The following is a 24,952-nucleotide window of genomic DNA, read 5'->3' as shown; positions in this document are numbered from 1 at the left end:
CCCCTATACACTAGCACTATCCTCCACACTAGGGACAATTTACAGAAGCCAATCAACCTACAAACCTGTACATCTTTGGAATGTAGTAGGAGACCGGAGCACCCGGAGAGAACCCACATGGTCACGGGGAGAATGTGCAAACTCCGTATGGACAGCATCGTGGTGAGCGGTAGAGTTGCTGCCTTACTGCGTCAGAGATTCGGGTTTGATCCTGGCCACGGGTGCTGCCTGTATGGAGTTTGTACGTTCTTCCTGCGACTGCGTTGGTTTTCCCCGGATGCTCCGGTTTCCTCCCACATTTGTCGCTTCATTGGCTTCTGTTCGTTGTCATTTGTCCCCGGTGTTTCGGACAATGCCAGTGTACAAGGGTGATCGCTGGTCGGCGTGGACCCGTTGGGGCAAGAGCGGAATTTGTATTTTAAACCTTTAGACTCGGAGTCAAGAGTACATTGAACATTGAACATTAAAACAGTGCAGCACAGGAACAGGCCATTCGGCCCACGACGTTTAGTTTGGTTTATTGTCACATGTAGCGAGGGACAACGAGACGTTTTTTATCGAACATGATGCCAAGGCCATCAAGTTCAAGTTCAAGTTTATTGTCATGTGTCCCTGATAGGACAGTGAAATTCTTGCTTTTCTTCAGCACACAGAACCTAATAGGCATTGACTACAAAACACATGAATAAATAAACTGATAAAGTGCAAATAACAAATTATCTGTCTGCAGATAATCAATTTCCCTCCATTCCCTGCGTATCCACCTGCCTGTCTAAAAGTCCTTTAAATGCTGCTAGCGTACCTGCTTCAACCACCCCCCCCCCCCCCAACAGCGAGTTCCAGACACTCACTACCTTCCGCGTATAAAACGATGAACTTGCCCCGTACATCTCCTTTAAACCATGCTCATGTGCTTCCCTTTAAATTACAACTAACACTTGGACACAATTTCCAGTGTTGCTGACAGGTAAATTGAGGAATTGACTCCACTGAAGGAGACCATGTGAAACAGTAAAGGCCAGCACTGGAGATGAGGTGGCCACGTGCACCGAGGTACAGTGGAGCCTTTTGTTACGCTGCTAACCGGTCAGCAGAAAGACCACACATGATTCCAATCGATCCATTCACAGTGCACAGATGCATGATCAGCCTGGGTTTCAGCACCAAAGTTACACAGAAAGGTTGAACAAGATAGGTCTTTATTCTTTGGAGCGCAGAAGGTTAAGGGGGGGGACTCGATAGAGGTCTTTAAAATTATGAGAGGGATAGACAGAGTTGATGTGGACAAGCTTTTTCCATTGAGAGTAGGGAAGATTCAAACAAGAGAACATGATTTGAGAATTAAGGGACAAAAGTTTAGGGGTAACATGAGTGGGAACTTCTTTACTCAGAGAGCGGTAGCTGTGTGGAATGAGCTTCCAGTGGAAGTGGTGGAGGCAGGTGCGAATTTATCATTTAAAAATAAATTGGATAGGTTTATGGACTGGAAAGGAATGGAGGGTTATGATCTGAGTGCAGGTAGATGGGACTAGGTGAGAGTAAGTGTTCGGCACGGACTAGAAAGGCCGAGATGGCCTGTTTCCGTGCTGTAATTGTTATATGGTTATACGGTTATATGGAATACCGTGTGGCGTAAGGTGAAGCCAGCAAAGTCCGATCAAGGATAGTCCGAGGGTCACCAAAGAGGTAGATTGTAGTTTAAACCTACATGAATCCCTAAAGCCGAAACATAAACCAAGAGAAGAAGGCAAGAGAGCATCCTCAGATGTCGACTGATCCGACCCAATTCTTTGCCCCACCTCTGCCGTAAATTGGCACGGTTCCTGGTATCACGCCGTCATTAGACGAACAAACAAAAGCCATTCCACACACAGCAGTTCGCTCACACGCCGTCAGGGCTCATGGAGACAAAAGCTCACGTGGGTATTAATAAGTGTAATTTAGTTGGAAAATGATGACTGCTCATACATTTAAAAATTCTGCGATCACCTGGCCCAATAATGTCCCAAGGAATTGGCAACCAAGGAAATATTTCTGAAAGGGAGTCACTGTGATAATGTTGGAAATTACATTCTCATGAAAATCAATGCTCCTCAAAGCAATAACTTAATGTATCTTTCTCCTCAACCCCCCCCCCCCCCCCCCCCCCCCCCCTCTTCCCCCTAGTATCATTAACCTCTGGGGGAGGGAAGTGAAACATTGTGTGCTGGCTGCATGAACTCTAATAGCTGTACAGCAGAAACAATAGCTGACATATCTATTTGGTGGGGCAGTGGGTGAACACCTTCTTGGGTGAATGGGGGATATGGGCATGGAATTGTGTGCTGTGCGGTGGTAAGTGGTTTCGGTGATATCTCAGCAGGGGCGAGCATTGGGTGGGAAATCTGTAGCTTTCTATGTAGACAAAAAATGCCTGAGAAACTCAGCCGGTGAGGCAGCATCTATGGATAGAAGGAATTGGCGACGTTTCGGGTCGAGTCCCTTCTTCAGACTGATCTCGGGGGGGGGGGGGGGGGGGGGGGGCAGGGAAAAGAAAGGAACTAGGTGGAGAGAGTAGGACTTGTGGAAGAACTGGGGAGGGGGAGGGGAAGGAGGGAGAAAGCAAGGGCTATCTAAAATTAGAGAAGTCAATGTTCAAACCGCTTGGGTGTAAACTGCTATGTAGTTTAGTTTAGAGATACAGGCCCTTCAGCCCATCGAGTCTGTGCCGACCCCAATCACCCATTCACTAGTTCTATCCTACACACTCGGGACAATGTACAGAAGCCAATTAAACCTACTAGCCTGTACGTCTTTGGAGTGTGGGAGGAAACTGAAGCACCCGGAGAAAACCCAGACATAGATACATAGATACATAGAAAATAGGTGCAGGAGTAGGCCATTCGGCCCTTCGAGCCTGCACCACCATTCAATATGATCATGGCTTATCATCCAACTCAGTATCCCGTACCTGCCTTCTCTCCATACCCCCTGATCCCTTTAGCCACAAGGGCCACATCTAACTCCCTCTTAAATATAGCCAATGAACTGGCCTCAACTACCCTCTGTGGCAGAGAGTTCCAGAGATTCACCACTCTCTGTGTGAAAAATGTTTTTCTCATCTCGGTCTTAAAGGATTTCCCCCTTATCCTTAAGCTGTGACCCCTTGTCCTGGACTTCCCCAACATCGGGAACAATCTTCCTGCACCTAGCCTGTCCAACCCCTTAAGAATTTTGTAAGTTTAGGTCACACAGGTCACGGGGAGAACGTACATACTCTGTACAGACCCATAGTTGGGATCGAACCCGGGTCCCTGGCGCTGTAAGGCAGCAACACTACCGCTGCGCCACTGTGCCGCCCAGCTAGTGAGGACAGTGGAGGAAGGGAGCCAAATAAATTACAGGTTGACAGATGCGTGATGAACAATTGTTCTTCTTAGCACAGGGGAATCTAAAGTTACAAATAACTAGGCGGACATTTGTTCTCCCAGTTGGTTCGTTGATGACAAATGGGCAGAAATTTAAGATCATCGAGAGAGAGAAAGTTCAGACGACAATTTTATACAGAGAGCTATTGGCGTATTTATGGCCATACGGAAGGTAGGACAAACGGGACAATATTTTTAAGGAGATGGTGCAAATTCCGTGGGGTATAGTCTATGTCTGGGCAGTGGGCAGATGCTATAGACCTGCACGGGAAGGTAGACGCGCCTGCCCCCACGAGTCTCGGGCAGATGGGGCTCGGCAGCCTGGGAAGGCGGTCCATCTGATTTAAAACCTCCACTGCCTTGTGGCCATATCCAGTCATGGAAAAGGTTCCAGGAGTAAACCTCAAGAAAATCCGGAATCGGAGCCCCTAAGGCAGTTCGTCGTTGTCTACAACCTCGCTCTGGCAGCTCCTGCGACGGCGCTGGTGCCAAACTGTAACGGCCCTGCTGTTCCTTTGGATCGATCAGCGACGTGGAGAGGGGGGACGTGCTGCATGGGCAACAGCCTGTCCTCCATATGACATCGATCAGGCTTGCATCCGACCAGGATGCGTCACCCATGGTCAGTCATGACTGAGGGGGGCCTACTGCTATATTCTATGAATATTAAATACCCCATCAGACTCAGAACCCCTTGTCTCAATGAGTCATAGTGCCTTGGAGAGAGGCCCTGTATCTTGATGTCCATGCTGACACAATGCCTGCTACACCTATCCCATTTTCATGCATATGGCCCACGTCTGGAGACATGGGTTTCTATGGCCCAGATCTGGAGACATAGGTTTAAATGTCTCCTTGAGAGCTGGGGAACTGACAATGAAATGACCACATGCTCATAATATCCTGTCTGGTCTACTCATGCCTCGAGTAAATGAGATCAACTACCTTAACCACTCTGACCGATCAATGACTCCAGGGACACAGCAGTGTGGCTAACTGAATTTGCTTCTACCTCATAGCGCCAGAGACCCGGCTTGGATCCTGATGACGGGTGCTGTCTGTGTGGAGCTTGCACGTTCTCCCCGTCACTGTGTGGGTTTTCCCAGGGTGCTCCAGTTTCCTCCCACATTCCAAAGACATACAGGTTTTGTGGGTGAATTGGCTTCGGTAAAATTATAAATTGCCCCTAGTGCGTAGGACAGTGCTGGTGGGTCGGGTGTTGCTGGTCATACGTACCTGCTACATGAGCTCGAATCAGGGGAGAGCTCGGGAGAACTCTAGAATCACCTCGTACAGTGGGACAGGCCCTTAACTCACTCTTGAAAACATCCAGTGAATTGGCCTCTGTGAATTGGCCACTGCCTTCTGTGGAATGAAATGCCACGAAATAACACCAATGGAAATAGTTAACACCCAATGCATCTCCTCCTTCCTGTTCCCAGGTTTTTGTTGGGTAATTGTGTGTGTTCTGCTGCAGAATCAGATGGTTGGTGCTGAAACACTGAATATTAAGGCAGCTGGTTGAGGGAGGCAACGAGAGAGAGAGAGAGAGAGATTCCCAGATACAGTCGAGATTTGCACTCGATCTGCTTCATTCACATTTTCCAACGTGTGAACGGATGGATGCTTCCGTTCCAACAACTTGAAGGGCAGGCATTGAGACGATTCAGGAAACGCACAGCTGGGTGGGCAGCGGTCTGAGAGACAGGAGCTGAAGTCGAGATGCAGAATCGTTGGAACCCAAGTCTGGAACTGTGAGACAAAATGGCTATCGGGGCGGCACGGTGGCACAGTCTGTGTGTAGAGTTGCTGTCTAACTGCGCCAGAGACGCGGGGTCGATCCTGACAATGGGTGCTATCTGTACGGAGTTTGCACGTTCTTCCTGTAACCGCGTGGGTTTTCTCCGGGTGCTCCGGTTTGCTCCCGCATTCCAAAGACGTGCGGGTTTGTAGGTTAATTGGTCTCGGTAAATTGTCCCTAGTGTGTCGGATAGCGCTAGTGTACGGGGTGATCACTGGTCGGCATGGACTCGACGGGCCGAAGGGCCTGTTTCCACACTGTATTTCTAAAGTCCAAAGTCGAAAACAGTTGCTTTAGGGTTGTTGTTATGTGGATGGTTGACAGTTATCTAAATGGAAGCATTGGCTCTAGAACCTTTCCGGAGGAAACCTTTAAGCAATGGAGATCCTGAGTCTTGGTGAGATTGTTCAAGCCTTCCTGAATCTGTAAACTCAATGGACAATCCTATCACTTATGACCTTATAACACGGTGCCCAGAACTGCACACAATACTCTGAATGTGGCCTCACCTACGTCTTATACAACTGCAACACAAGCAGAGGTCCATCACTGGTTGAGTTGGCAAGTCATTCCAAAGCTACCAAACTTTCACCACATTATCTCAAGAGGCGATTAAGGGGTTCATAATGCCCCAGGGTATGGTGTGAAATAGGCAATATCAAATTAACTGTTCAATCTATAACACAGAGAGTTTAGTTCCCTATGGAAATCTGTGGCCAATGCAATATTATCACATACAGTATTCTCCAATATTACAACAATTCCCCCAGTGTTCATAAATGTGATGAGCCTCTGCCTCTGATCACGGGATGTTCATATTAATAGGATATATTTTGAAATATGGATTGGTATTGATATGGCTTTTCTCACTTTCCAAGGAATATTTCATCCAATAATTTTGATTTATGCTACAGTGATTTTCATGCAGCAGTTTTGAGTACAGGACAATGCTTCAAATAAAACAGAGACATTATCACCTCATCTATCTTTTTCTGTATTCAAAAAATGGCAAGTGGTCAGAAGGTCGTAATATCACAAGTTCATTAGTGATAGGAGCAGAATAACATCGTTCGACCGAACAAGTTGACACTGCTATTCAATCCTGGCTGATCTATCTTTCCCTCTCAACCCCATTCTCCTGCCTTCTCCCCATAACCCCTGGCACCCTTACTAATCAGGAATGTATCTATCTCTGCCTTATCCTGACTTGGCCTCCACAGCCATCTGTGGCGATGAATTCCACAGATTCACCACCCACTGACTGAAAAAATTCCTCCTCATCTCCTGCCTAAAGGAAAGGCATTTTATTCTGATGCTTTGACCTCTGGTCCCAGTCTCTCCCATGAGTGGAAACATCCTCTCCACATCCACTCTGTCCAGGCCTGAGATTAGTTCTGCACTTCACACTGGGAACAATTTACAGTATCCAGAAACCAGAAGGGTCCTGACCCATGCCAAGTTTTCCAGAGGTGCTGCCTGACCTGCTGAGTTACTCCAGCACTATGTATCTTTATTTGTAAACCAGCATCTGCAGTTCCTTCCTACACATTGTCTATTTGATCTCTGTTTGGACAGCATGTGAAACAAATCGAAATCTCTCAGTATCACAATGCCACTAAATCTCTATTCCTCCTTCACTCCATCCCCTCCCTCTCCGTCATGATCTCCCGCTACTGTCTCCTTCATCTCTGTGGCAGCCCTTGTGCTCCTGAAGTGTGAGTACCATGGAAATGTACCTTCCCAGCGATGACCTGCTTCTCAGTAGGCTGTTCATGACTATCATAAGAGCTATAAGTAGCCATAATGGTGCAGGGTGTGTACATACACTTCTCAACATGAGATCTCCACAGTTTGGGCAGCGTGGTGGCACAGCGGTAGAGTTGCTGCCTTGCAGCGCCAGGGACCCGGGTTCAATCCTGACTACGGGCGCTGTCTGCACAGCGTTTGTACGTTCCAGGCGTCCCAAGCCGCTGAGAGTGTTCACCCGACGCCGGAGCACCATCACCCGGCGAGAGGGCCTGAAACATCGGGCCACCGTGGCGCCGACTGCAGAGACCTCAATAGGCCCGACTATGGGTGGGCAAGGGGATGGGGACTGGACTTTGTGCCTTCCCTCACAGTGGGAACCATTGTGGGGGGATGTTTTGATGTTTATTGTTAAATTCGTTAATGTTGAGTCTTATCTTTGTTTGCGTGCTGCACGGCAAGTCAAATTTCACTACACTTATTGGTGTATGTGATAATAAATGTCCTTTGTATCCTTTGTACGTTCTCCCCGTGACCGCGTGGGCTATCTCCGGTTTCCTCCCACACTCCAAACACACACAGGTTTATAGGTTAATTGGCTTCTGTAGCATTGTGAATTGCCCCTAATGTGTAGGACAGTGTAAGTGTACGGGGGGGGATCGCCGGACAGCACGGACTCGGTGGGCCGAAGGGCCTGTTTCCACGCTGTATCTCTAAGGCCAAGGTTGAAAGTCAAGTCCTTGAAGCGAGAATGGCCCCAATTTTGCCTTTTTTTTTTGTGTTGCTCCTGATTTAACGCAGAGCCTCGTTAGAAAAAAATCCAGGGAGAAGATTCCGTCAAGCTAAATTATTCTCCAAACCTTTTGCTGTCCTTTCCACTTTTCTTAAGAGGTGAGGTGCTGACATGAACCCTGAAGTGATGGATGATGTATCCTCGTCTTAAACAGGTTATTACTTGCATTTAAATAGTCTGTGCTAGCGCAAGAAGTGGGACGCTAAAATGATCACAATGAGGAAAGGCAAGAAGATAGTGTTGATACAGGACTCCCTCAGCGCAAAGATCTCATTGAGCCACTAGGAGAAAACGCACTGAGATTGCCCTATTTCACTTCAGGAATCTAGGTTGGCGCAGCTCTTGACATCTCTGGCGCTGCTGAATCACAAGATGGTGCACTCGTTTTCACTCTGGACATTTCTCGTTTCATTTGGTTCCATTAGCAAGGCAAATGGGCACGTTTGAAGGAGAGGATTTCACAGCAAAAGGATTTGAGTATAGGAGCAGGGAGGTTCTACTGCAGTGGCACAGGGTCTTGGTGAAACCACATCTGGAGTACTGCGTACAGTTTTGGTCTCCTAATCTGAGGAAGGACATTCTTGGAGTACAGAGAAGGTTCACCAGACTGATTCCTGGGATGTCAGGACTTTCGTATGAAGAAAGACTGGATAGACTCGGCTTGTACTCGCTAGAATTTAGAAGATTGAGGGGGGATCTTATAGAAACTTACAAATTTCTTAAGGGGTTGGACAGGCTAGATGCAGGAAGATTATTCCCAATGTTGGGGAAGGGGTCACAGTTTAAGGATAAAGGGGAAATCTTTTAGGACCGAGTTGAGAAAAACATTTTTCACACAGAGAGTGGTGAATCTCTGGAATTCTCTGCCACAGAAGGTAGTTGAGGCCAGTTCATTGGCTATATTTAAGAGGGAGTTAGATGTGGCCCTTGTGGCTAAAGGGATCAGGGGGTATGGAGAGAAGGCAGGTACAGGATACTGAGTTGGATGATCAGTCATGATCATATTGAATGGCGGTGCAGGCTCGGAGGGCCGAATTGCCTACTCCTGCACCTATTTTCTACGTTTCTATGTTTCCAAGATCAAAAAACGGAAAGAAAACCTGAACAGCAGATCCTGGAAATCTGAAATAAAGACAGGAATCTCCGTCAACATTCAGCGGCCGTGGAAAGAAAAACAATATTAGCAGGCGGCACGGTGGCGCAGCGGTAGAGTTGCTGCCAGACAGCGCCGGAGAACCCGGTTCGATCCTGACTATGGGTGCTGCCTGTACGGAGTTTGTACGTTCTCCCCGTGAGAGGGGGGGTTTCCTCTGGGGGGAGGGGGCTTCGGTTTCCCCCACACTCTAAAGACGTACCGGTTTGTAGGTTAATTGGCTTGATGTAATTGTAAATTGTCCCTCGTGTGTAGGGTAGTGCGTGTGTGTTGGGGGAACCATGTTCGGCATGGGCGTGGTGTTTGGAAAGGCTTGATTTTGCACTGTATCTCTACAACTAAGCGAAACATTTTAAGTGGGACGTCTGCATCAGAATGCTCCTGACTTGAAACGTCACCTATCCATATCTTTTCTCTCCACTGACTCAGTCTGAGGAAGGGTCTCGATCTGAAAATCACCCATTCCTTCTATTCAGAGATGCTGCCTCTCCCGCTAAGTTATTCCAGCATTTGGTGTCTGTCTTCGGTTTAAACCAGCATCTGCAGTTCCTCCCTACAACAATCCTTTAGAGATACTGCCTGACCCACTGTGTTACTCCAGCACTTTGTGCCTTCTTCATCAGAACAGTTCCTTAAAATCAGGCTGACTTGAAACATTAACTCGAATTATCTTCATTTTGTCTGGACATCCAACTTAAAATGTTAGGACCGGTTCTCATTCCACATATTCTGCCTGACCTGTTGAGTGTTTGCTTGGCTATTGAAATATCTTCATGAAATGTTTTAGCGCAAGAAATGGAAAGGTTTCGAGGGATTTGGGCCAAACCTGGGTGTAGATTAACCCTTATTAATGCATGCCATTTATAACCTTCACCACATGTGTGTGCAAGCCACCCGTTACATGGTATTACTGTACTACACAAGCGCAGTCTCTCTCTCACACACACACACACAAGCCAGAGGGGCCAGACGCGAGCTGCTGGCTGTTTGAATGTTCCTGTTTGCCTAATGGAATAAAGATTGCTTTCACCATGTGTGTGTTGTTGTGGATCACTTATAAACAGGGTGCCAGGAGTGGGATCTGAACCCACGCCTCCAAATGAGACTGCGAACTGAGCTGAAATGAGACTAGCTTAGATGGGGCATGTTAGTCGGCGTGGTTGATTGGACTGAAGGACCTGTTTCCGTGCTGTATGACTCTGTGACTCGAAGAAATCTTTCAGCCGTGATGATATATTTGCTCTGCACAACTACTCATGCCCCTGCCACTGTTTGTGTTGTTCACAGTCCGGCTGTAATTAAAGAAGTTCCTCCGGGATTGGAAGGCCAAGGATCTAAACGCAAGCTCTACAGCGCCGTCCCTGGCCGCCAGTTTATCGTGTTGAGGTCCTACCAGCCTCAAGGCGAAGGGGAGATTCCTCTCAACAAAGGAGATAGGGTGAAAGGTCAGTACTTGCTTTCTTCTTAAAAAGCGGGGCGGTACAGAGTCGCGCAGTGGTAGAGTAGCTGCCCTCCAATGTCAGAGGCCCAGGTTCAATCCTGACTACGGACGCTATCCGTACAGAGTTTGTACGTTCTCCATGTGAGCTCGTGAGCTTTGTCTGGGTGCCGGTAGAGATACAACGAGGAAACAGACCCTTCGGCCCCAACAAGTCCGCACTGACCTGTGACCCTCCCGTGCACTAATATTATCCTACACAAGACGGATAATTTACAATGTTACCGATTTTTTAATGGAAACTTACATACCTGTACTGATATGGAGTGTGGGAGGACACCAGAGCACTGGGAGAAACCCCACGTTGTCCCAGGGAGAACGTGCAAACTCCGTACAGACAGCAATATTGCAGTGGTAGAGTTGCGGCCTTACAGCGCCAGAGGCCCAGGTTTAATCCTGACTATGGATGCTTTCCATACGGAGTTTGTAGGTTGACTCAGTGATCGTGGGTTTTCTCCAGGTGCTCTGGTTTCCTCCCGCACTCCAAAGACGTACAGGTTTGTAGGTTAATTGGCATTGGTAAATATTGCAAATTGTCCCAAGTGTGTAGGATAGTGCTAATGTATGGGTGATCGCTGGTCGGCGAGGACTCGGTGGGCCGAAGGGCCCTATTTCCACGCTGTATGTCTAAAGTAAAACTAAACTAAGCACTCGTGTGTAGCTGCCTGTCTTAAAACCAATGCAGGTCGGAGTAAAGACTACACATCCCCAGGGTGCACATGGCAGACTAGATGGAATAGTTTTGAGGTTAGGGGGACAAAGTGTCAAGCAGATGGGTGCGGCAATATTTTGTACACAGAAGGGTGGTGGGTGGCTGGAACGAGCTGCCAGAGGTGGTGGTGGAGGCAGAGACGGTAGTGGTTTTTGAGGGGCTTTCAGATAGGTACGTGGATATGCAAAGAATGGAAATAGGCCCTTCGGCCCACCGAGTCCCTACTGCCCAGTGATCACCCCGTAAACTAGCACTATCCTGCACACATTAGGGACAATTTACAATTTTACCAAAGCCAACGCATCTACAAACATGCACGTCTTTGGAGTGTGGGAGGAATCCGGAGCACCCGGAGAAAACCCACGCGGTTACAGGGTGAGCGTACAAACTCCATTCAGACAGCACCCGTGGTCAGGATCGAACCCGGGTCTCTGGCGATGTAAGGCAGCAGCTCTACCGCTGGGCCACCGCGCCGCCCCACTGCGCATCGTGTGCAGGGAGAGGAGATTGGTTTAGCTTGGCATTACGTTTGGCACGGATATTGTGGGCCGAAGGGCCTGTTCCTGTGATGTACTGTTTTATGTTCTATGAACCTTCTCTATTAAACTCCTCTTTGAATAGAGACTCCCCAATGGTACGTGCAAACGTGGGATCAACCTGTAACACCCATACTTGAATGACTGTAAAATCCTAGCATAACGGCAGTTTGTGCAGGAAGGAACTGCAAATGCTGGTTTCAACCGAAGATAGACACAAAAAGCTGGAGCAACTCAGCGGGTCAGGCAGCATCTCTGGAGAAAAGGAATGTGACTTTTTTGCATATCTTTCATTCACTTGTTCTATCTCTCTTTAAAGCGCCTGTCCCACTTGGCTGTCATTTGCGTGTAATTTACGCAACATCATTTACGCGAGCATCGTGATGCGCGCATTGTGCGCGATGACATAGGCAGTGACGCGTGGCCGCGCGCGACGTCGCAAGATTTTGTGATGTACGAAATCTTCGCGCGCCATCAGCGTGACGAGCAAATGACGGCCAAGTGGGACAGGCCCTTAAATCACCATCTATATCTCTCATCTCCCTTTCACTTCAATATCAGTCTGAAGAAGGGTCCTTGGCCCGAAACGTCACCTATTCCTTTTCTCCAGAGAAGCTGCCTGACCCACTGAGTTACTCCAGCTTCCTGTGTCTATAACAACAGTTTATTTTAAACGAGTTAACTGCTACTCACAGCTTCTCCTATACATTTCATTCCCTCTCGTTGAAACGTTCCCTCGATGCTTCCACCTCAGCTGTTAATTGAAGCAGAGAACAGAAGAATAATCCTCCAGAGAGCTTGTATAATGAACTGGTATAAACTCTGAGCAGCACTTACGGATAATTGAAACTCCCTATATGTAACTAACATAAAAAATGTCACTGTTTATGTTGCAGTTTACATTGCGGTCTATATTAATATTTTTGCTGCAGATTTAAAGGGCCTCTGGTCTTGTGTGAGTCATGCTCTCCATGTTATTTCAGACATGACATAATATTGCAGTGCTCTGAGCAAATACTCCCGAAATAACACTTTATTTTCAGAACACAGGATGTACCAGAAATAAATCATCCCGGTTGATCTTGTAATGTTATACGGAGGGGCGCGCTGCACCACTAATGTGGCAGGCCGATAGACACTCGGGATTGATCCCAGGAATGAGTGGGTTAACATATGATGAGCGTTTGAAGGCACTGGGACTGTACTCGTTGGAGTTTAGAAGGATGAGGGGGGGAACCTCATTGAAACTTACCGAATATTGAAAGGCCTGGATAGAGTGGATGTGGAGAGGATGTTTCCACTGGTGGGAGAGTCTAGGACCAGAGGTCAGAGCCTCAGAATAAAAGGACGTACCTTCAGATAAGAGACGAGGAGGAATTTCTTTAGTCAGAGGGTGGTGAATCTGTGGAATTCATCGCCACAGACTGCTGTGGAGGCTGTCAATGGACATTTTTCAGGCAGAGATTGGCAGGTTTTTGATTAGTACGGATGTCAGGGGTTACGGGGAGAAGGCAGGAGAATGGGGGCAATAGAGGGAAAGGTAGATCAGCCATGATTGAATAGGGGAATAAACTTGATCGGCCAAAAGGCCTAATTCTGCTCCTAGAACCTTTGAATTTATCAGTTATTATAGTAATGTCATGCAGCATGCAAACAGGCCCTTCAGCCCTACACGGCCATGATCCCCATCTATGCTAGTCCCACCTGGCCGCATTTGGCACATGTTCTTCCAAACTTTTCCTATCAATGTCTTTTAAATGTTTCTCTAATACCTGCCTCGAATACCTCCTCCGGCAGCTTGTTCCATGCACCCACCGACCTTGGTTCAGTTTAGTTCAGTTTAGTTTATTGTCACTTGCACATGGTACAGTGAAGTGATTTTTGTTGCGCGCTAACCAGTCAGCAGAAAGACAATACATGATTACAATCGATCCATTTACAGTGTAGAGATACACGCTAATAGAATAACATTTAGTGCAAGGTAAAGCCAGCAAGTCCGATCATGGATAGTCCGAGGGTCATCAAAGAGGTAGATAGGAGTTCAGCGCTGCTCTCTGCTTGTGGTAGGATGATTCAATTGCCTGGTCACAGCTGGGAAGAAAATGTGAAGAAATCTACTGTGAAAAAGTTACCCCTCAGATTCCTATTAAATCTTTCCCTTCTCACCTTAAACCTACGTCCTCTGGTTCTTGATTCCCCAACTCTGGGTAAAAAAACACTGTACGTATTAGTCTGAAGTTGATCTACCTCTCAGGTAGATAGATACAAAGTGCTGGAGTAACTCAACGGGTCAGGCAGAGTCTCTGGAGAAAAATGATGGGTGACGTTTCGGGTCGAGACCCTTCCTCCGACCTCTCAGGCAGATGTAAATAAGCCATGGCATTATTTCAGAATAGCCAAAGCCAATAGTTATCTATCCTCATTAAAACAGCTGGCCAGTCCGTTAGTACTCTGGCACCTGGTATCCAATTCCATTCACCAAGTTGTCAAATTGCCCTCAAGGACTGTTTCCTGAAGATGATCCCATATAAGTTCTATCAATAGTGGTGATTGGTCAGAGGTATTGGAGCTTCTTTGCACAGGAACTACTGTGGGAACTTCAGTACCATTTGGGGACTCATGTATAGCTGTGGATCCATCAATCCCAAGCAGGAGGTCTGAAGAAGGGTCCTGACCCAAAACGTCACACACCCTTTTTCTCCAGGGATGAGTTACTCCAGCACTTTGTGTCTGATCCCAGGACACTCCTGCTTTGGATGATGGTCTCCCCATACAATGGTCCACCTTGCTATTGAACAACAAAGCAGTTGGGCTACTCTTTGGAGTGGGAGGTGGGTTTACACTAGCCACTTGATACCAAGCAGCAGTCACTTTGTAACTTTGTCGCCGCCCTTTATGTAGCGACTCTTTGCATACCTCGGGTATGAAAAACCAAGACTATCACTGTGCCTTGTCACGACAGATGGCACAATGGGCTAAGTGGTCGGCTGGCAACCGGAAGGTAGCTGGTTCGAATCCTGCTTGGAGTGCATACTGTCGTTGTGTCCTTGGGCAAGACACTTCACCCACCTTTGCCTGTGTGTGTGGATGTAATTATGTGAAGCACTTTGGGGTCAATGCAAGTTGACTAAAAATGTGCTATATAAATAAAGAAAAAAAATGTGACAATAAAGTATCACTCATTCATTCATTCATTCTTTCTTTCATTCATTCATTCATTCATCCATTCATCCATTCATTCATTCATTCATTCATTCATCCATTCATTCATTCATTCATTCATTCATCCATCCATCCATCCATTCATTCATTCATCCATCCATTCATTCATTCATCCATCCATCCATCCATTCATTCATTCATTCATTCATTCATTCATCCAGTTCCCACTCTGGGGAGGTATTGCTTTGTCTTGGCCAAACCATCTCTTCCCCTGTACCTATTCTTTTCCTCCAGAGATGCTGCCTGACCCGCTGAGTTACTCCAACATTTTGTGTCTATCTTCCCAATATCATAATACATTTACAAGTGCAGTTAGTCCAGCACCAGGGGGTCACAGTGCAAGAATAAGGGGTAGGCCATTTAGGACTGAGATGAGGAAAAACCAGAGAGTTGTGAATCTGTGGAATTCTCTGCCACAGAAGGCAGTGGAGGCCAATTCAATTCAATTGAGAGATATATCTCTTCGGGCTAACAGAATCAAGGGATATGGGGAGAAAGCAGGAACAGGGTACGGATTTTCGATGATCAGCCATGATCATATTGAATGGCGGTGCTGGCTCGAAGGGCCGAATGGCCTACTCCTGCACCTATTTTCTGTGTTGCTATGTTTCCATGTGCCTATCTTCCTTATATCATAATACCTTTACAAGTGCAGTTTGTCAAGAAATCTCCTGCACAAAGACAAGTAGAGATGGTCAACTTTGCTTTCGATGCCACAAAGCAACAAGTGAATGAAAAGTACTAGAAATGGTGAAATGGAGGAAACCCTATGCAGTTAAATCACCCTTGTCATCCCTGGCAGTGATGTGCAGGTCCTGAAAGAGAGAGTACAAAAATTAATACTTCCCTGCAATGATAGAGTGGTGGCATTGTGGTGCAGCGGGTGGAGCTGCTGCCTCACAGTGCCAGAGACCCGGGTTCGATCCTGAGCTCGGTGGCTGTCTGTGTGGAGTTCTCACGTTCTCCCAGTGACCACATGGATTTCCTCCGGGTGCTCCGGCTTTCTCCCACATCCCAAAGACGTGCGGGTTTGCAGGTTTCTAGGGATCTGCAAAAGTACCCTTCATGTGGTAGGGAGTGGATGTGTAAATGGGATAACATGGAACTAGTGTGAATGGGTGATCGGTGGTCAGTGTGGACCCGGTGGGCCGACCCGCCTGTTACCATGCTCTATCTCAAACAGAAACTCAGCTAAAATCTCCCTCTCTCCTTGACATCCTTTGTAACGTGATGGGACCCAGAACTGCCATAGGTTTAATACAACTACAGACAATATCTTTCGATCGTGACTATCTGTATGGAGTTTGCACGTTTCCCCCGTGACCGCGTAGGTTTTCTCCAGGTGCTCCCGTTTCCTCCCACACTCCAAAGATGCACAGGTTCGTAGGTTCATTGGCTTTGGTAAAATTGGGAATTGTTCCTGGTGTGTGTTGGATAGTGCTTGTGTAGGGGGTGAACACTGGTCGGCACGGACTCGGTGGGCCGAAGGGCCTATTTCCGTACTTTATCTCTAAACTAAACTAAACTAAACTAAACTCCAAAGATGCACAAGTTTGTCGGTTCATCGGCATCGGTAAAATTGTTAATAATCCCCAGTGTGCAGAATAATCCCAGTACACGGGGTGATCGCTGGCCAGCGCGGACTCAGTGGGACGAGGGACCTGTTTCCGCACTGTATCTCTAAAGTCTAAAGTCATTATTGGGGGAAATAATTGCAAGATATATTTAGCTGTAAGAACTCATTTATACTTGCCCTTCATTCTTATGACATAATGATGATGTATTGGACAAGGCAGGTTTACGATCTAATCTGACCTCCACTGCCCCTCTATATATATTGTTGTATCAACCATTAATGACTGCTGACAAGGCAAATGTTTGACATCCTCACAAAATCATATCAAGTCCCGCTCGTTCAGCCGTACTTTGATTTAAATAGGTTAATGGAACTTCTAAAGCAGAGACGGAGCAAACATATTTGGCTTGGCCCCATTTTAATCCCATCATTTCAAGATACATGTGCACGGCGCTCCTTACCTTTAAAATGCTGATTACTGAACATCTGACATAGCTGTTTAACATTCACTATTGGGAGTGTGAATGAGGCTTTGCTTTGCAATTCCCTTTCATCACATCAATGAAATCGCGAGCACGCCTCCCATTAAATGTTCCAAGTTTTTTTAAATGCGATTGTGTTTCTGGGTGAAACCCTCCTCGTCATTTACTGGATCCCACATGGTGGCACAGTCGATGCCTTTTGTAAAATTGTCCCCGCGATGGGCCTGGATTAAAAGCAGTTTGAATCTAATCAAGGTCAAACTGGATCTTGATCCGAAGATGTAACATTACGCACTGGGAAAGCTGCTGGGACAGTTCAAAGACTCTCAAAGATATGGAGCGCCAAAGACATCCGAAGCAGCAACTAAGGTCGTGCTCTATAAAGTACGTGCTCTCAATACTGCTGTATGGAGCGGAAACGTGGACACTGAAGGAGGAAGATGAACGTTTGAAATGACGTGCCTTCGCTCAATAATGGGAGTGTCACGTCTCGACAGGATCTGGAACACCACCATACGTGCAACCCTTGGTATGGAATTAACCATTCTGGACAGAATTACAACAAAAAGACTACGTTACTTCGACCATATCCAGCGAACACCACCATCACGCTCTCCCAAACTAGCATTTGAGGCATGTGTCCATGGAAACTGCCCAAGAGGAAGACTGCCAAAAATATGGAGTGACTGCCTGGAAGCAGACTGCAGCGAAAAGAACATCAGCTCTCTGGTCAGAGCTAGCCGGCTAGCTGAGGGCAGAGAGAGTGGCAGGACATCATGAAGCAGATGACACCACTCAACCTCAAGTTGGAGTGAACGCCATAGATCGATAGAATCGAAACAATATTTTAGTTTCGGCGGTCACGGTGGCGCAGGGGTAGAGTTGCTGCCTTACAGCGAATGCAGCGCCGGAGACCTGGGTTCGATCCTGACTACGGGTGCTGTCTGTATGGAGTTTGTACGTTCTCCCCGTGATCTGCGTGGGTTTTCTCCGAGATCTTCGGTTTCCTCCCACACTCCAAAGATGTACGGCTTGGTATAAATGTAAAATTTGTCCCTAGTGGGCGTAGGATAGTGTTAATGTGCGAGGATCGCTGGTCGGCGTGGACCCAGTGGGCCGAAGGGTCTGTTTCGGAGCTGTATCTCTAAACTAAATATTAAAGGATGGGGTTGCCGTTATCTGTGGACATTAATGGGCACGATTCTTCAAAGAATTATGTGAGAATTTGCAGCCGGGCATTGATCGCTTCTGAGCCAAACACAAAATGTTTTTTTAGTGCGACATGGTGGTGCAGTGGTAGAGTTGCTGCCTACGGGCGCTGTCTGTACAGAGTTTGTATGTCCTCCCCGTGACCGCATGGCTTTTCCCCAGGTGCTCCAGTTTCCTCCCATATTCCAAAGACATGCCTGCCGGTGTGTAGGTTAATTGGCTTCAGTAGAATTGTAAAATTGTTCCTGTTGTGTGAGATAGTGTCAGGGATCGCTGGTCCAAAGGGTCTGTTTCCACGCTGTATCTCTAAACTAAACTGAAGTAAGATGCTGGAGTAACTTAGCAGGTCAGGCAACATCTGGACAGACGACGTTTTGGGTCACCACCTTATCTGGCACTGCCTGGCCCAGGGCGGTTAGAAAATAGGTGCAGGAGTAGAGGCCATTCGGCCCTTCGAGCCAGCACCGCCATTCATTGTGAGCATGGCTGATCATCCCCAATCAATAACCCGTGCCTGCCTTCTCCCCATATCCCTTGATTCCACTAGCCCCTCTTCCAGCTCTTTGTGTTTTGCTCCAGATTCCAGCATCTGCAGTCGCTTGTGTTTCTTCATCGACCTATACTGCACAGAAATCTGACTGTTTACTTGTTGATAGTTATAGACACATGCCATGCGGAAACAGGCCCTTCGGCCCTCTGGATCTGTGTTGACCAGTTTAGTTTAGTGTTAGTTTGGTGTGACAGTGCGGAAACAGGCCCTTCGGCCCACCGAGTCTGCACCGACCAGCGATCCCCAGCACTATCCCATGTAAGCACTAATCTGATGTGTTCTCCAGGGATGCTGCCTGACCCACATACTTCAGCACTTTGTTCCTATTTTTAAATCTTACATTAATCCTTTTTTTTAATGATTATTATTCCTCCCACATTCTCATCAAATCCCCCCCCCTTGATTCCACCACTCACCTTCACTGGGGTGAAACTAAACAAGTATTTAAATAATGCTGGAATATGACTTCCTAATTAATTTTTTGATGACGAAGATCAGTGCGTTCAATAAATATTCATAACTGAAATCAATCCAAGCAAACTTTGATGTAATTCTCAAGGTCATACGAGGTGAAAGAAAAATTAATTTACTTGGCTCTCTCCCGTGAGCAGAGTGTCACTTAGTTTAGTTTAGTTTAGAGGTCATCCATTCATTCATTCATTCATCATCGTTGAAAACATTAGCGATGCAATGGCGCTGGGTTTCAACGGGAATGGTGACGGACGCACCACACATCTCTGTCCTCCAGTTCCTGCGGACTTCCGCCGCTGGAAGTATAGGGTTTTGGCGTGTGTGGGCTTTATCATCATTCCTTACAAATGCTGTGTACGACAGTGATCGCAACTTCTACTGAAGTGTGGATGGCCGTTGGCTCGCTAGAGCCCAGCCTGTGAATGCGGAGCAGAACAACAGACAGCCAACCATGTCATCTCTGGGTGCCCGCTCTTCCACCCAGCAAATGGAGCTCTGTCAGGGCCTGGCAGACATTGACGCAGAGACTGGCTGCAACCAGGCTGCCCAACGCCCGGCTTGAGGTCTAACTATTCCTTTGGTTTATGTTTCATTCACAAGAAGAAGAAGGCTTGCTAGGAGCTCATCTGCCCTTTGACAGGCCTTGTTTTTGGTCCTGCTGGGGGTCCAAAGTGAAGGGGGAAAGATGTAATAGGAACCTTTTCACACAAAGGGTGGGTGTGTGGAACGAGCTGTCAGACGAGGTAGTTGAGGCAGGTCACAGAGTCATAGAGTGATACAGTGTGGAAAGAGGCCCTTTGGCCCAGCTCACCTACACCGGCCAACAATGTCCCAGCTACCCTAGTCCCACTTGCCTGCGCTTGGTCCATAACCCTCCAAACCTGTCCTATCCATGTACCTGTCCAACTGTTCCTTAAAACAATTTGGTACGATAACAACATTTAAAAAGACATTTGGGCAGGTACCATGAACAGGAAATGTCGAGAGGGATATGGCAGGTGGGACTGCTGTAGATGGAACACCTTGGTCGGTGTGGGCAAGTTGGGTCAGAGGGCTGGAGGGCCTGTTTCCGCGTTGAATCGTTCTATGACTAATATTTACTGCCCGACTCTATTTACATCTCCCCATCATTTATTGACATTGGTATCATTTATTATTGTCATGTGAACCAAGCTGTAGTGAAAACCCTTGTGAGAGAGACCCATTCAATTTCGAGAATGAGAATGCAATTCCGTTCAAACCAAGTTGTTTGAATGATAATAAAAGGCATTCTATTCTATTCCTCGAGTATAACTACGGTTTAACAACCTGTACAATACCATGGATCAATGATGCTTTTATGTTTAAGAAAGAACTGCAGATGCTGGAAAAATGGAAGGTAGACAAAAATGGTGGAGGAACTCAGCGGGTGAGGCAGCATTTCTGGAGAGAAGGAATAGGCGACGTTTCGGGTTTCAGACTGCTTTTATTGTCACATGTGCAAACACACAGTGAAATTGTTTTCGTACAAACCGTTCAGTACAGTACTGCCGTACCAACCCAATTAGCAAAGTGTACAGAAATAGTCCACTGATTCCGCATGCAAGAGGCGGCATGTTTTAGTGCCATTTTACAAGTCCAGTCTGGGCTCCAGTTGTTATGAGCAGTGCCCGATCCAGGCGAGCTCCAGGCTGCTGCAGGGCCTCCAGCCGTCACCTTCACTGGTCATGTAGATCGACCAGAGATCTCACACCCGTCTCCTCTCCTCGCCCGTCCACCTTTGTTCCCCAGGAGTGCCTCCCGCAACCGACCTTGAGCGTGCGGTAGGCAAGACTTCGGTCACCCTGACTGGGCCCCTGTCTGGGGCCACCACGGTAGGCCAGACAACACTCGCCAGTAGCTGGTTTGTGTAACATGGTTTAGTTTAGAGAGACAGCATGAAAACATGCCCTTCGGCCCACCGAGTCCATGCTGACCATCGATCACCCATTCACACTAGTTCTGTAATATCCCACTTTCTTCCTCCATTCCCGACACACTAGGGACAATTTACAGAGGGAAACTAACCTACAAACCCGCACGTCTTTGGCACGCGGAAGGAAACCGGAGCACGCGGAGGAAACCCACGCAGTCACAGGGAGAACATGCAAACTCCACACAGACAGCTCCCAAGGTTAGGATCGAACCCAGGGATCTGGAGCTGTGCCACTGTGTCACCTTAAAAATGCCCTTTACCTTTAAGACACAGTACATTTAAGGAGTCTGATGAACTTAGGACCAGAATTAAAGGCCGTTCCTTTAGGAAGGAGATGAGGGAGAATTTATTTAGTCAGAGGGTGGTGAACCTGTGGACTTCTTTGCCACAGAAGGCTGTGGGGGCCAAGTCAATGGATATTTCTAAGGCCAACATTGACAGAGTCTTGATTAGTGCGGGTGTCAGGGGTTATGGGGAGAAGGCAGGAGAATGGGGTTGAGATGGAGAGGTCGCTCAGCCATGATTGAATGGCGGAGTAGTCATGACAGGCCGAATGGCCTAATTCTGCTCCTATCACTAATGAACCTATGAACTTTCAGTTGTGTGTCAGAGCTGAGACAGATTACTTGCTGTACCTGCTGAAGGTGGAATTGTTCTAGATGAAGGCGTCTGATCATACCATCTTTCAAATAGCAGTTTTGCAATCTGAAATGTTTTTAGCTTTTTAAAACGGCTTCGGGAAGACACAAAATGCTGAGAGATTGACGCAGATGAATTTCCAATTCAGTATCTTTGCACAGGAATTTATGAAACTTCAAATTTTTTATTAGTCTCGCTAGCAGGAACTTGCAGTTGATATGATATCTCTGGTGAAATAATTCACTCAACTTGCACGTTCTGATTGGTACTCCTATAGTTTTTTTCCACAGCTATTATTCCAGACAAGTCTATGAGTTCACCGCACAGCAATCTCCTTTGATGTCCACTTTCAATTCACCCTCTCTGCCTTCATCGTATCACCAATAAAGTTTGAAACCTCTCCGTTCTTAAAGTAGATCATTTCAGAACACGGAACATAGAAATACAGCTTGAGAAATACAGCTTGCTGTATCCATGCCGTGCATTGTGCCAATCTAAACTAATCCCATCTACTATTTTTTTAGTTTAGTTTGGAGATATAGCGCGGAAACAGGCCCTTTAGCCCACTGAGTCTGCTCCAACCAGCGATCCCCGCAGATTGACACTACCCGACACACACTAGGGATAATTTACATTCATCCCAAGCCAATTAATCTACAAGCCTGTACGTCTTTGGAGTGTGGGAGGAAACCGAGGAGATCTCTGATACACCCAGACAAGCACCCGCAGTCAGGCTCGAACCCGGGTCCCTGGCGCTGTAAGGCAGCATCTCTACCACCATGTCGCCCTATGGAATATGTTCCATATTCCCCTAGTCAAGTGTTTTATTGTCATATGTCCCAAATAGAACAATGACATTCTTACTTGCAGCAGCACAACAGAATGTGTAAACAATATAATAAATGAAAAAAGTCCATATATACATGCACATAAAGATAAACAAATAAAGAATACTAGTGCAAGACAAAACCAGTGCCTCCATGTCCATATAGTTCAGGGCTTATTTGAGGTTGTCGTGTTTAATAGCCTGATGGCTGTAGGGGAGACGCTGTTCCTGAACCTCAATGTTACAGTTTTCAGGCTCCTGCTTCTTCTTTCCGATGGCGGGGGTGAAATGAGAGCCTGGCCAGGGTGTGTGTGGGTCTCTGATGGTGCTGGCTGCCTTTTTGAGGCAGCGACTCCTGTAAGTCCCTTCGATGGTGGGGCGGTCAGAACCTGTGATGGACTGGGCAGTCTATTCCTCTATCCCAAGTCTGTTCATGCTTCTGTGTGACCACTTCTTAAACAATGTTACCGTATGTCCTTTTCCCACCTCCCTTTGGTAGCACGTTCCAGACACCCACCACTCTCTGTATGTAAAGGACTTGCCTTGCAAAGGAAGGACACCAAGTGCTGGAGTAACTCAGCGGGTCAAGCAGAATCCTTGGAGAAGATGGTTTGGTGACGTTTCATGTTGGGCCCCTTCTCCAAAAGGGTTTGGAGTCTAATCTGAAGTTGGATCCTTTTATTCCTTCTCCCTAACATCCTTAAATAAAAATAATATGTGCCAGAAACACTCAGGCAGGTCTGAGAAGATAATAAGAGTTAACGTTTTAGGTCAAAGGCACGTTGTCATACCCCATTCCTGTTCCATGCGATTTTTTCTGTGCAAGTATCGTCCACACAACAACTTACACTCTGAAGAATAATAATAATAATAATACATTTAATTTTTATAGCGCTTTTCTAAGACTCAAAGTCGCTTTACAATAGTAACAGACAATAGCAAACGGGGTCCCGTTGAAGAAGGGTCCCGACCCGAAACGTCTCCAGTCCATTCCCTCCACAGATACTGTTTGACCCACTGAGTTACTCCAGCACTTTGTGTTTGGCAAACAAGTCATGTAAATCCTGAAAGAAATTACTTTGGAAGTATCATTAGTTTAGTTTAGTTTAGAGATACAGCACAGAAACAGGCCCTTTGGCCAACCTTGCCAAACCAGCGATCCCCGCACACTAACACTATCCCACACACACTAGGGACAATTTAACAATTTTACGGGAGCCAATTAACCTACAAACCTGTACGTCCTTGTAGTATGGGAGGGAAACTGAGATCCCGGAGAAAACCCACACGGTCACAGGGAGAACGTACAAACTCTGTACAAACAGCACCCGTAGTCAGGATTGAACCCGGGTCTCTGGCGCTGTGAGGCAGCAACTCTACCGCTGCGCCACCGTGCCGCCCTGAAGATTACCAAGAAAGATCCCGACCCGAATCGTCACCTGTCCATTCCATTCACAGATTCTAGTCCAGTCCAGAACAAGGGGTCACAGTTTAAGGATAAGAGGGAAGTCTTTTAGGACCGAGATGAGAAAATCATTTTTCACACAGAGAGTGGTGAATCTGTGGAATTCTCTGCCACAGAAGGTAGTTGAGGCCAGTTCATTGGCTATATTTAAGAGGTTGTTAGATGTGGCCCTTGTGGCTAATGGGATCAGGGGGTATGGAGAGAAGGCAGGGATGGGATACTGAGTTGGATGATCAGCCATGATCATATTGAATGGCGGTGCAGGCTCGAAGGGCAGAATGGCCTACTCCTGCACCTATTTTCTATGTTTCTATGTTTCTATTCCGCCTGACCCGCTGAATTACTCCAGCACTTTGTGTCTAGCAGACAAGTAATATCATCCTGAAAGAAATTGCTTAATTTTTTTGATAAAATTGCTGGAAATATCTGTAAAACCAGCATCTGCAGTTCCTTCCCGCACATAACTAGGCTTTGGCTTGTGAGGGAATTTCCATTCTTATATCTAACATTGTCAAACGCAGTGCGATGTGACAACTCTTCACAAAGCTCTCCAGCGGAGGCCTGGCGACGAGGAGAAAGATTTCTTATTATACAAAGCTAACGCTAATTATACCCCTGGCAAGAGGCACAAATCCCAAATCCGCTGCGGCGCGTGTGGAAGAAAGAAATGCGTTTATTAATCACATCAGCAACTGCCCAGAGAATGGAAAGTTTTCGGGGGATAAAAATAAACACATAAACACTAAAGTAATTGGGTCCTGAGCAAAAACCTACAGGTGCGCAACGGGAACTGAGGTACAAAACTTGTGAGAAGTAGATAAAATGAGGCAAGTATGTTTAAGGGAAGGAAAAACAAAGGACCGATGATTATATTTTGCAAAGTGTCAGATCGGGTCTGTTCTGCATTGTTGA

At 46.9% G+C, this 24,952-nt stretch overlaps 1 protein-coding gene across 6 annotated transcripts in view; it reads left to right on the top strand.

The window, feature by feature from the left end:
* shank2 (SH3 and multiple ankyrin repeat domains 2) overlaps positions 1 to 24,952 on the top strand; it is a 624,608-nt gene that overhangs the window by 276,441 nt on the left and 323,215 nt on the right. For all 6 annotated transcript variants that reach the window (XM_033038734.1, XM_033038735.1, XM_033038733.1 and 3 more), the window contains one exon: positions 10,188 to 10,345. In XM_033038734.1, the coding sequence (XP_032894625.1) occupies positions 10,188 to 10,345 (158 nt within the window). The remainder of the gene's footprint in view (positions 1 to 10,187; positions 10,346 to 24,952) is intronic.

Source organism: Amblyraja radiata, chromosome 20 (genome assembly GCF_010909765.2).
Source record: "Amblyraja radiata isolate CabotCenter1 chromosome 20, sAmbRad1.1.pri, whole genome shotgun sequence".
Lineage (NCBI taxonomy): Eukaryota > Metazoa > Chordata > Chondrichthyes > Rajiformes > Rajidae > Amblyraja > Amblyraja radiata.
The sequence above is the reverse complement of the archived record's forward strand: the minus strand, read 5'-3'. Positions and strand labels throughout refer to the sequence as shown.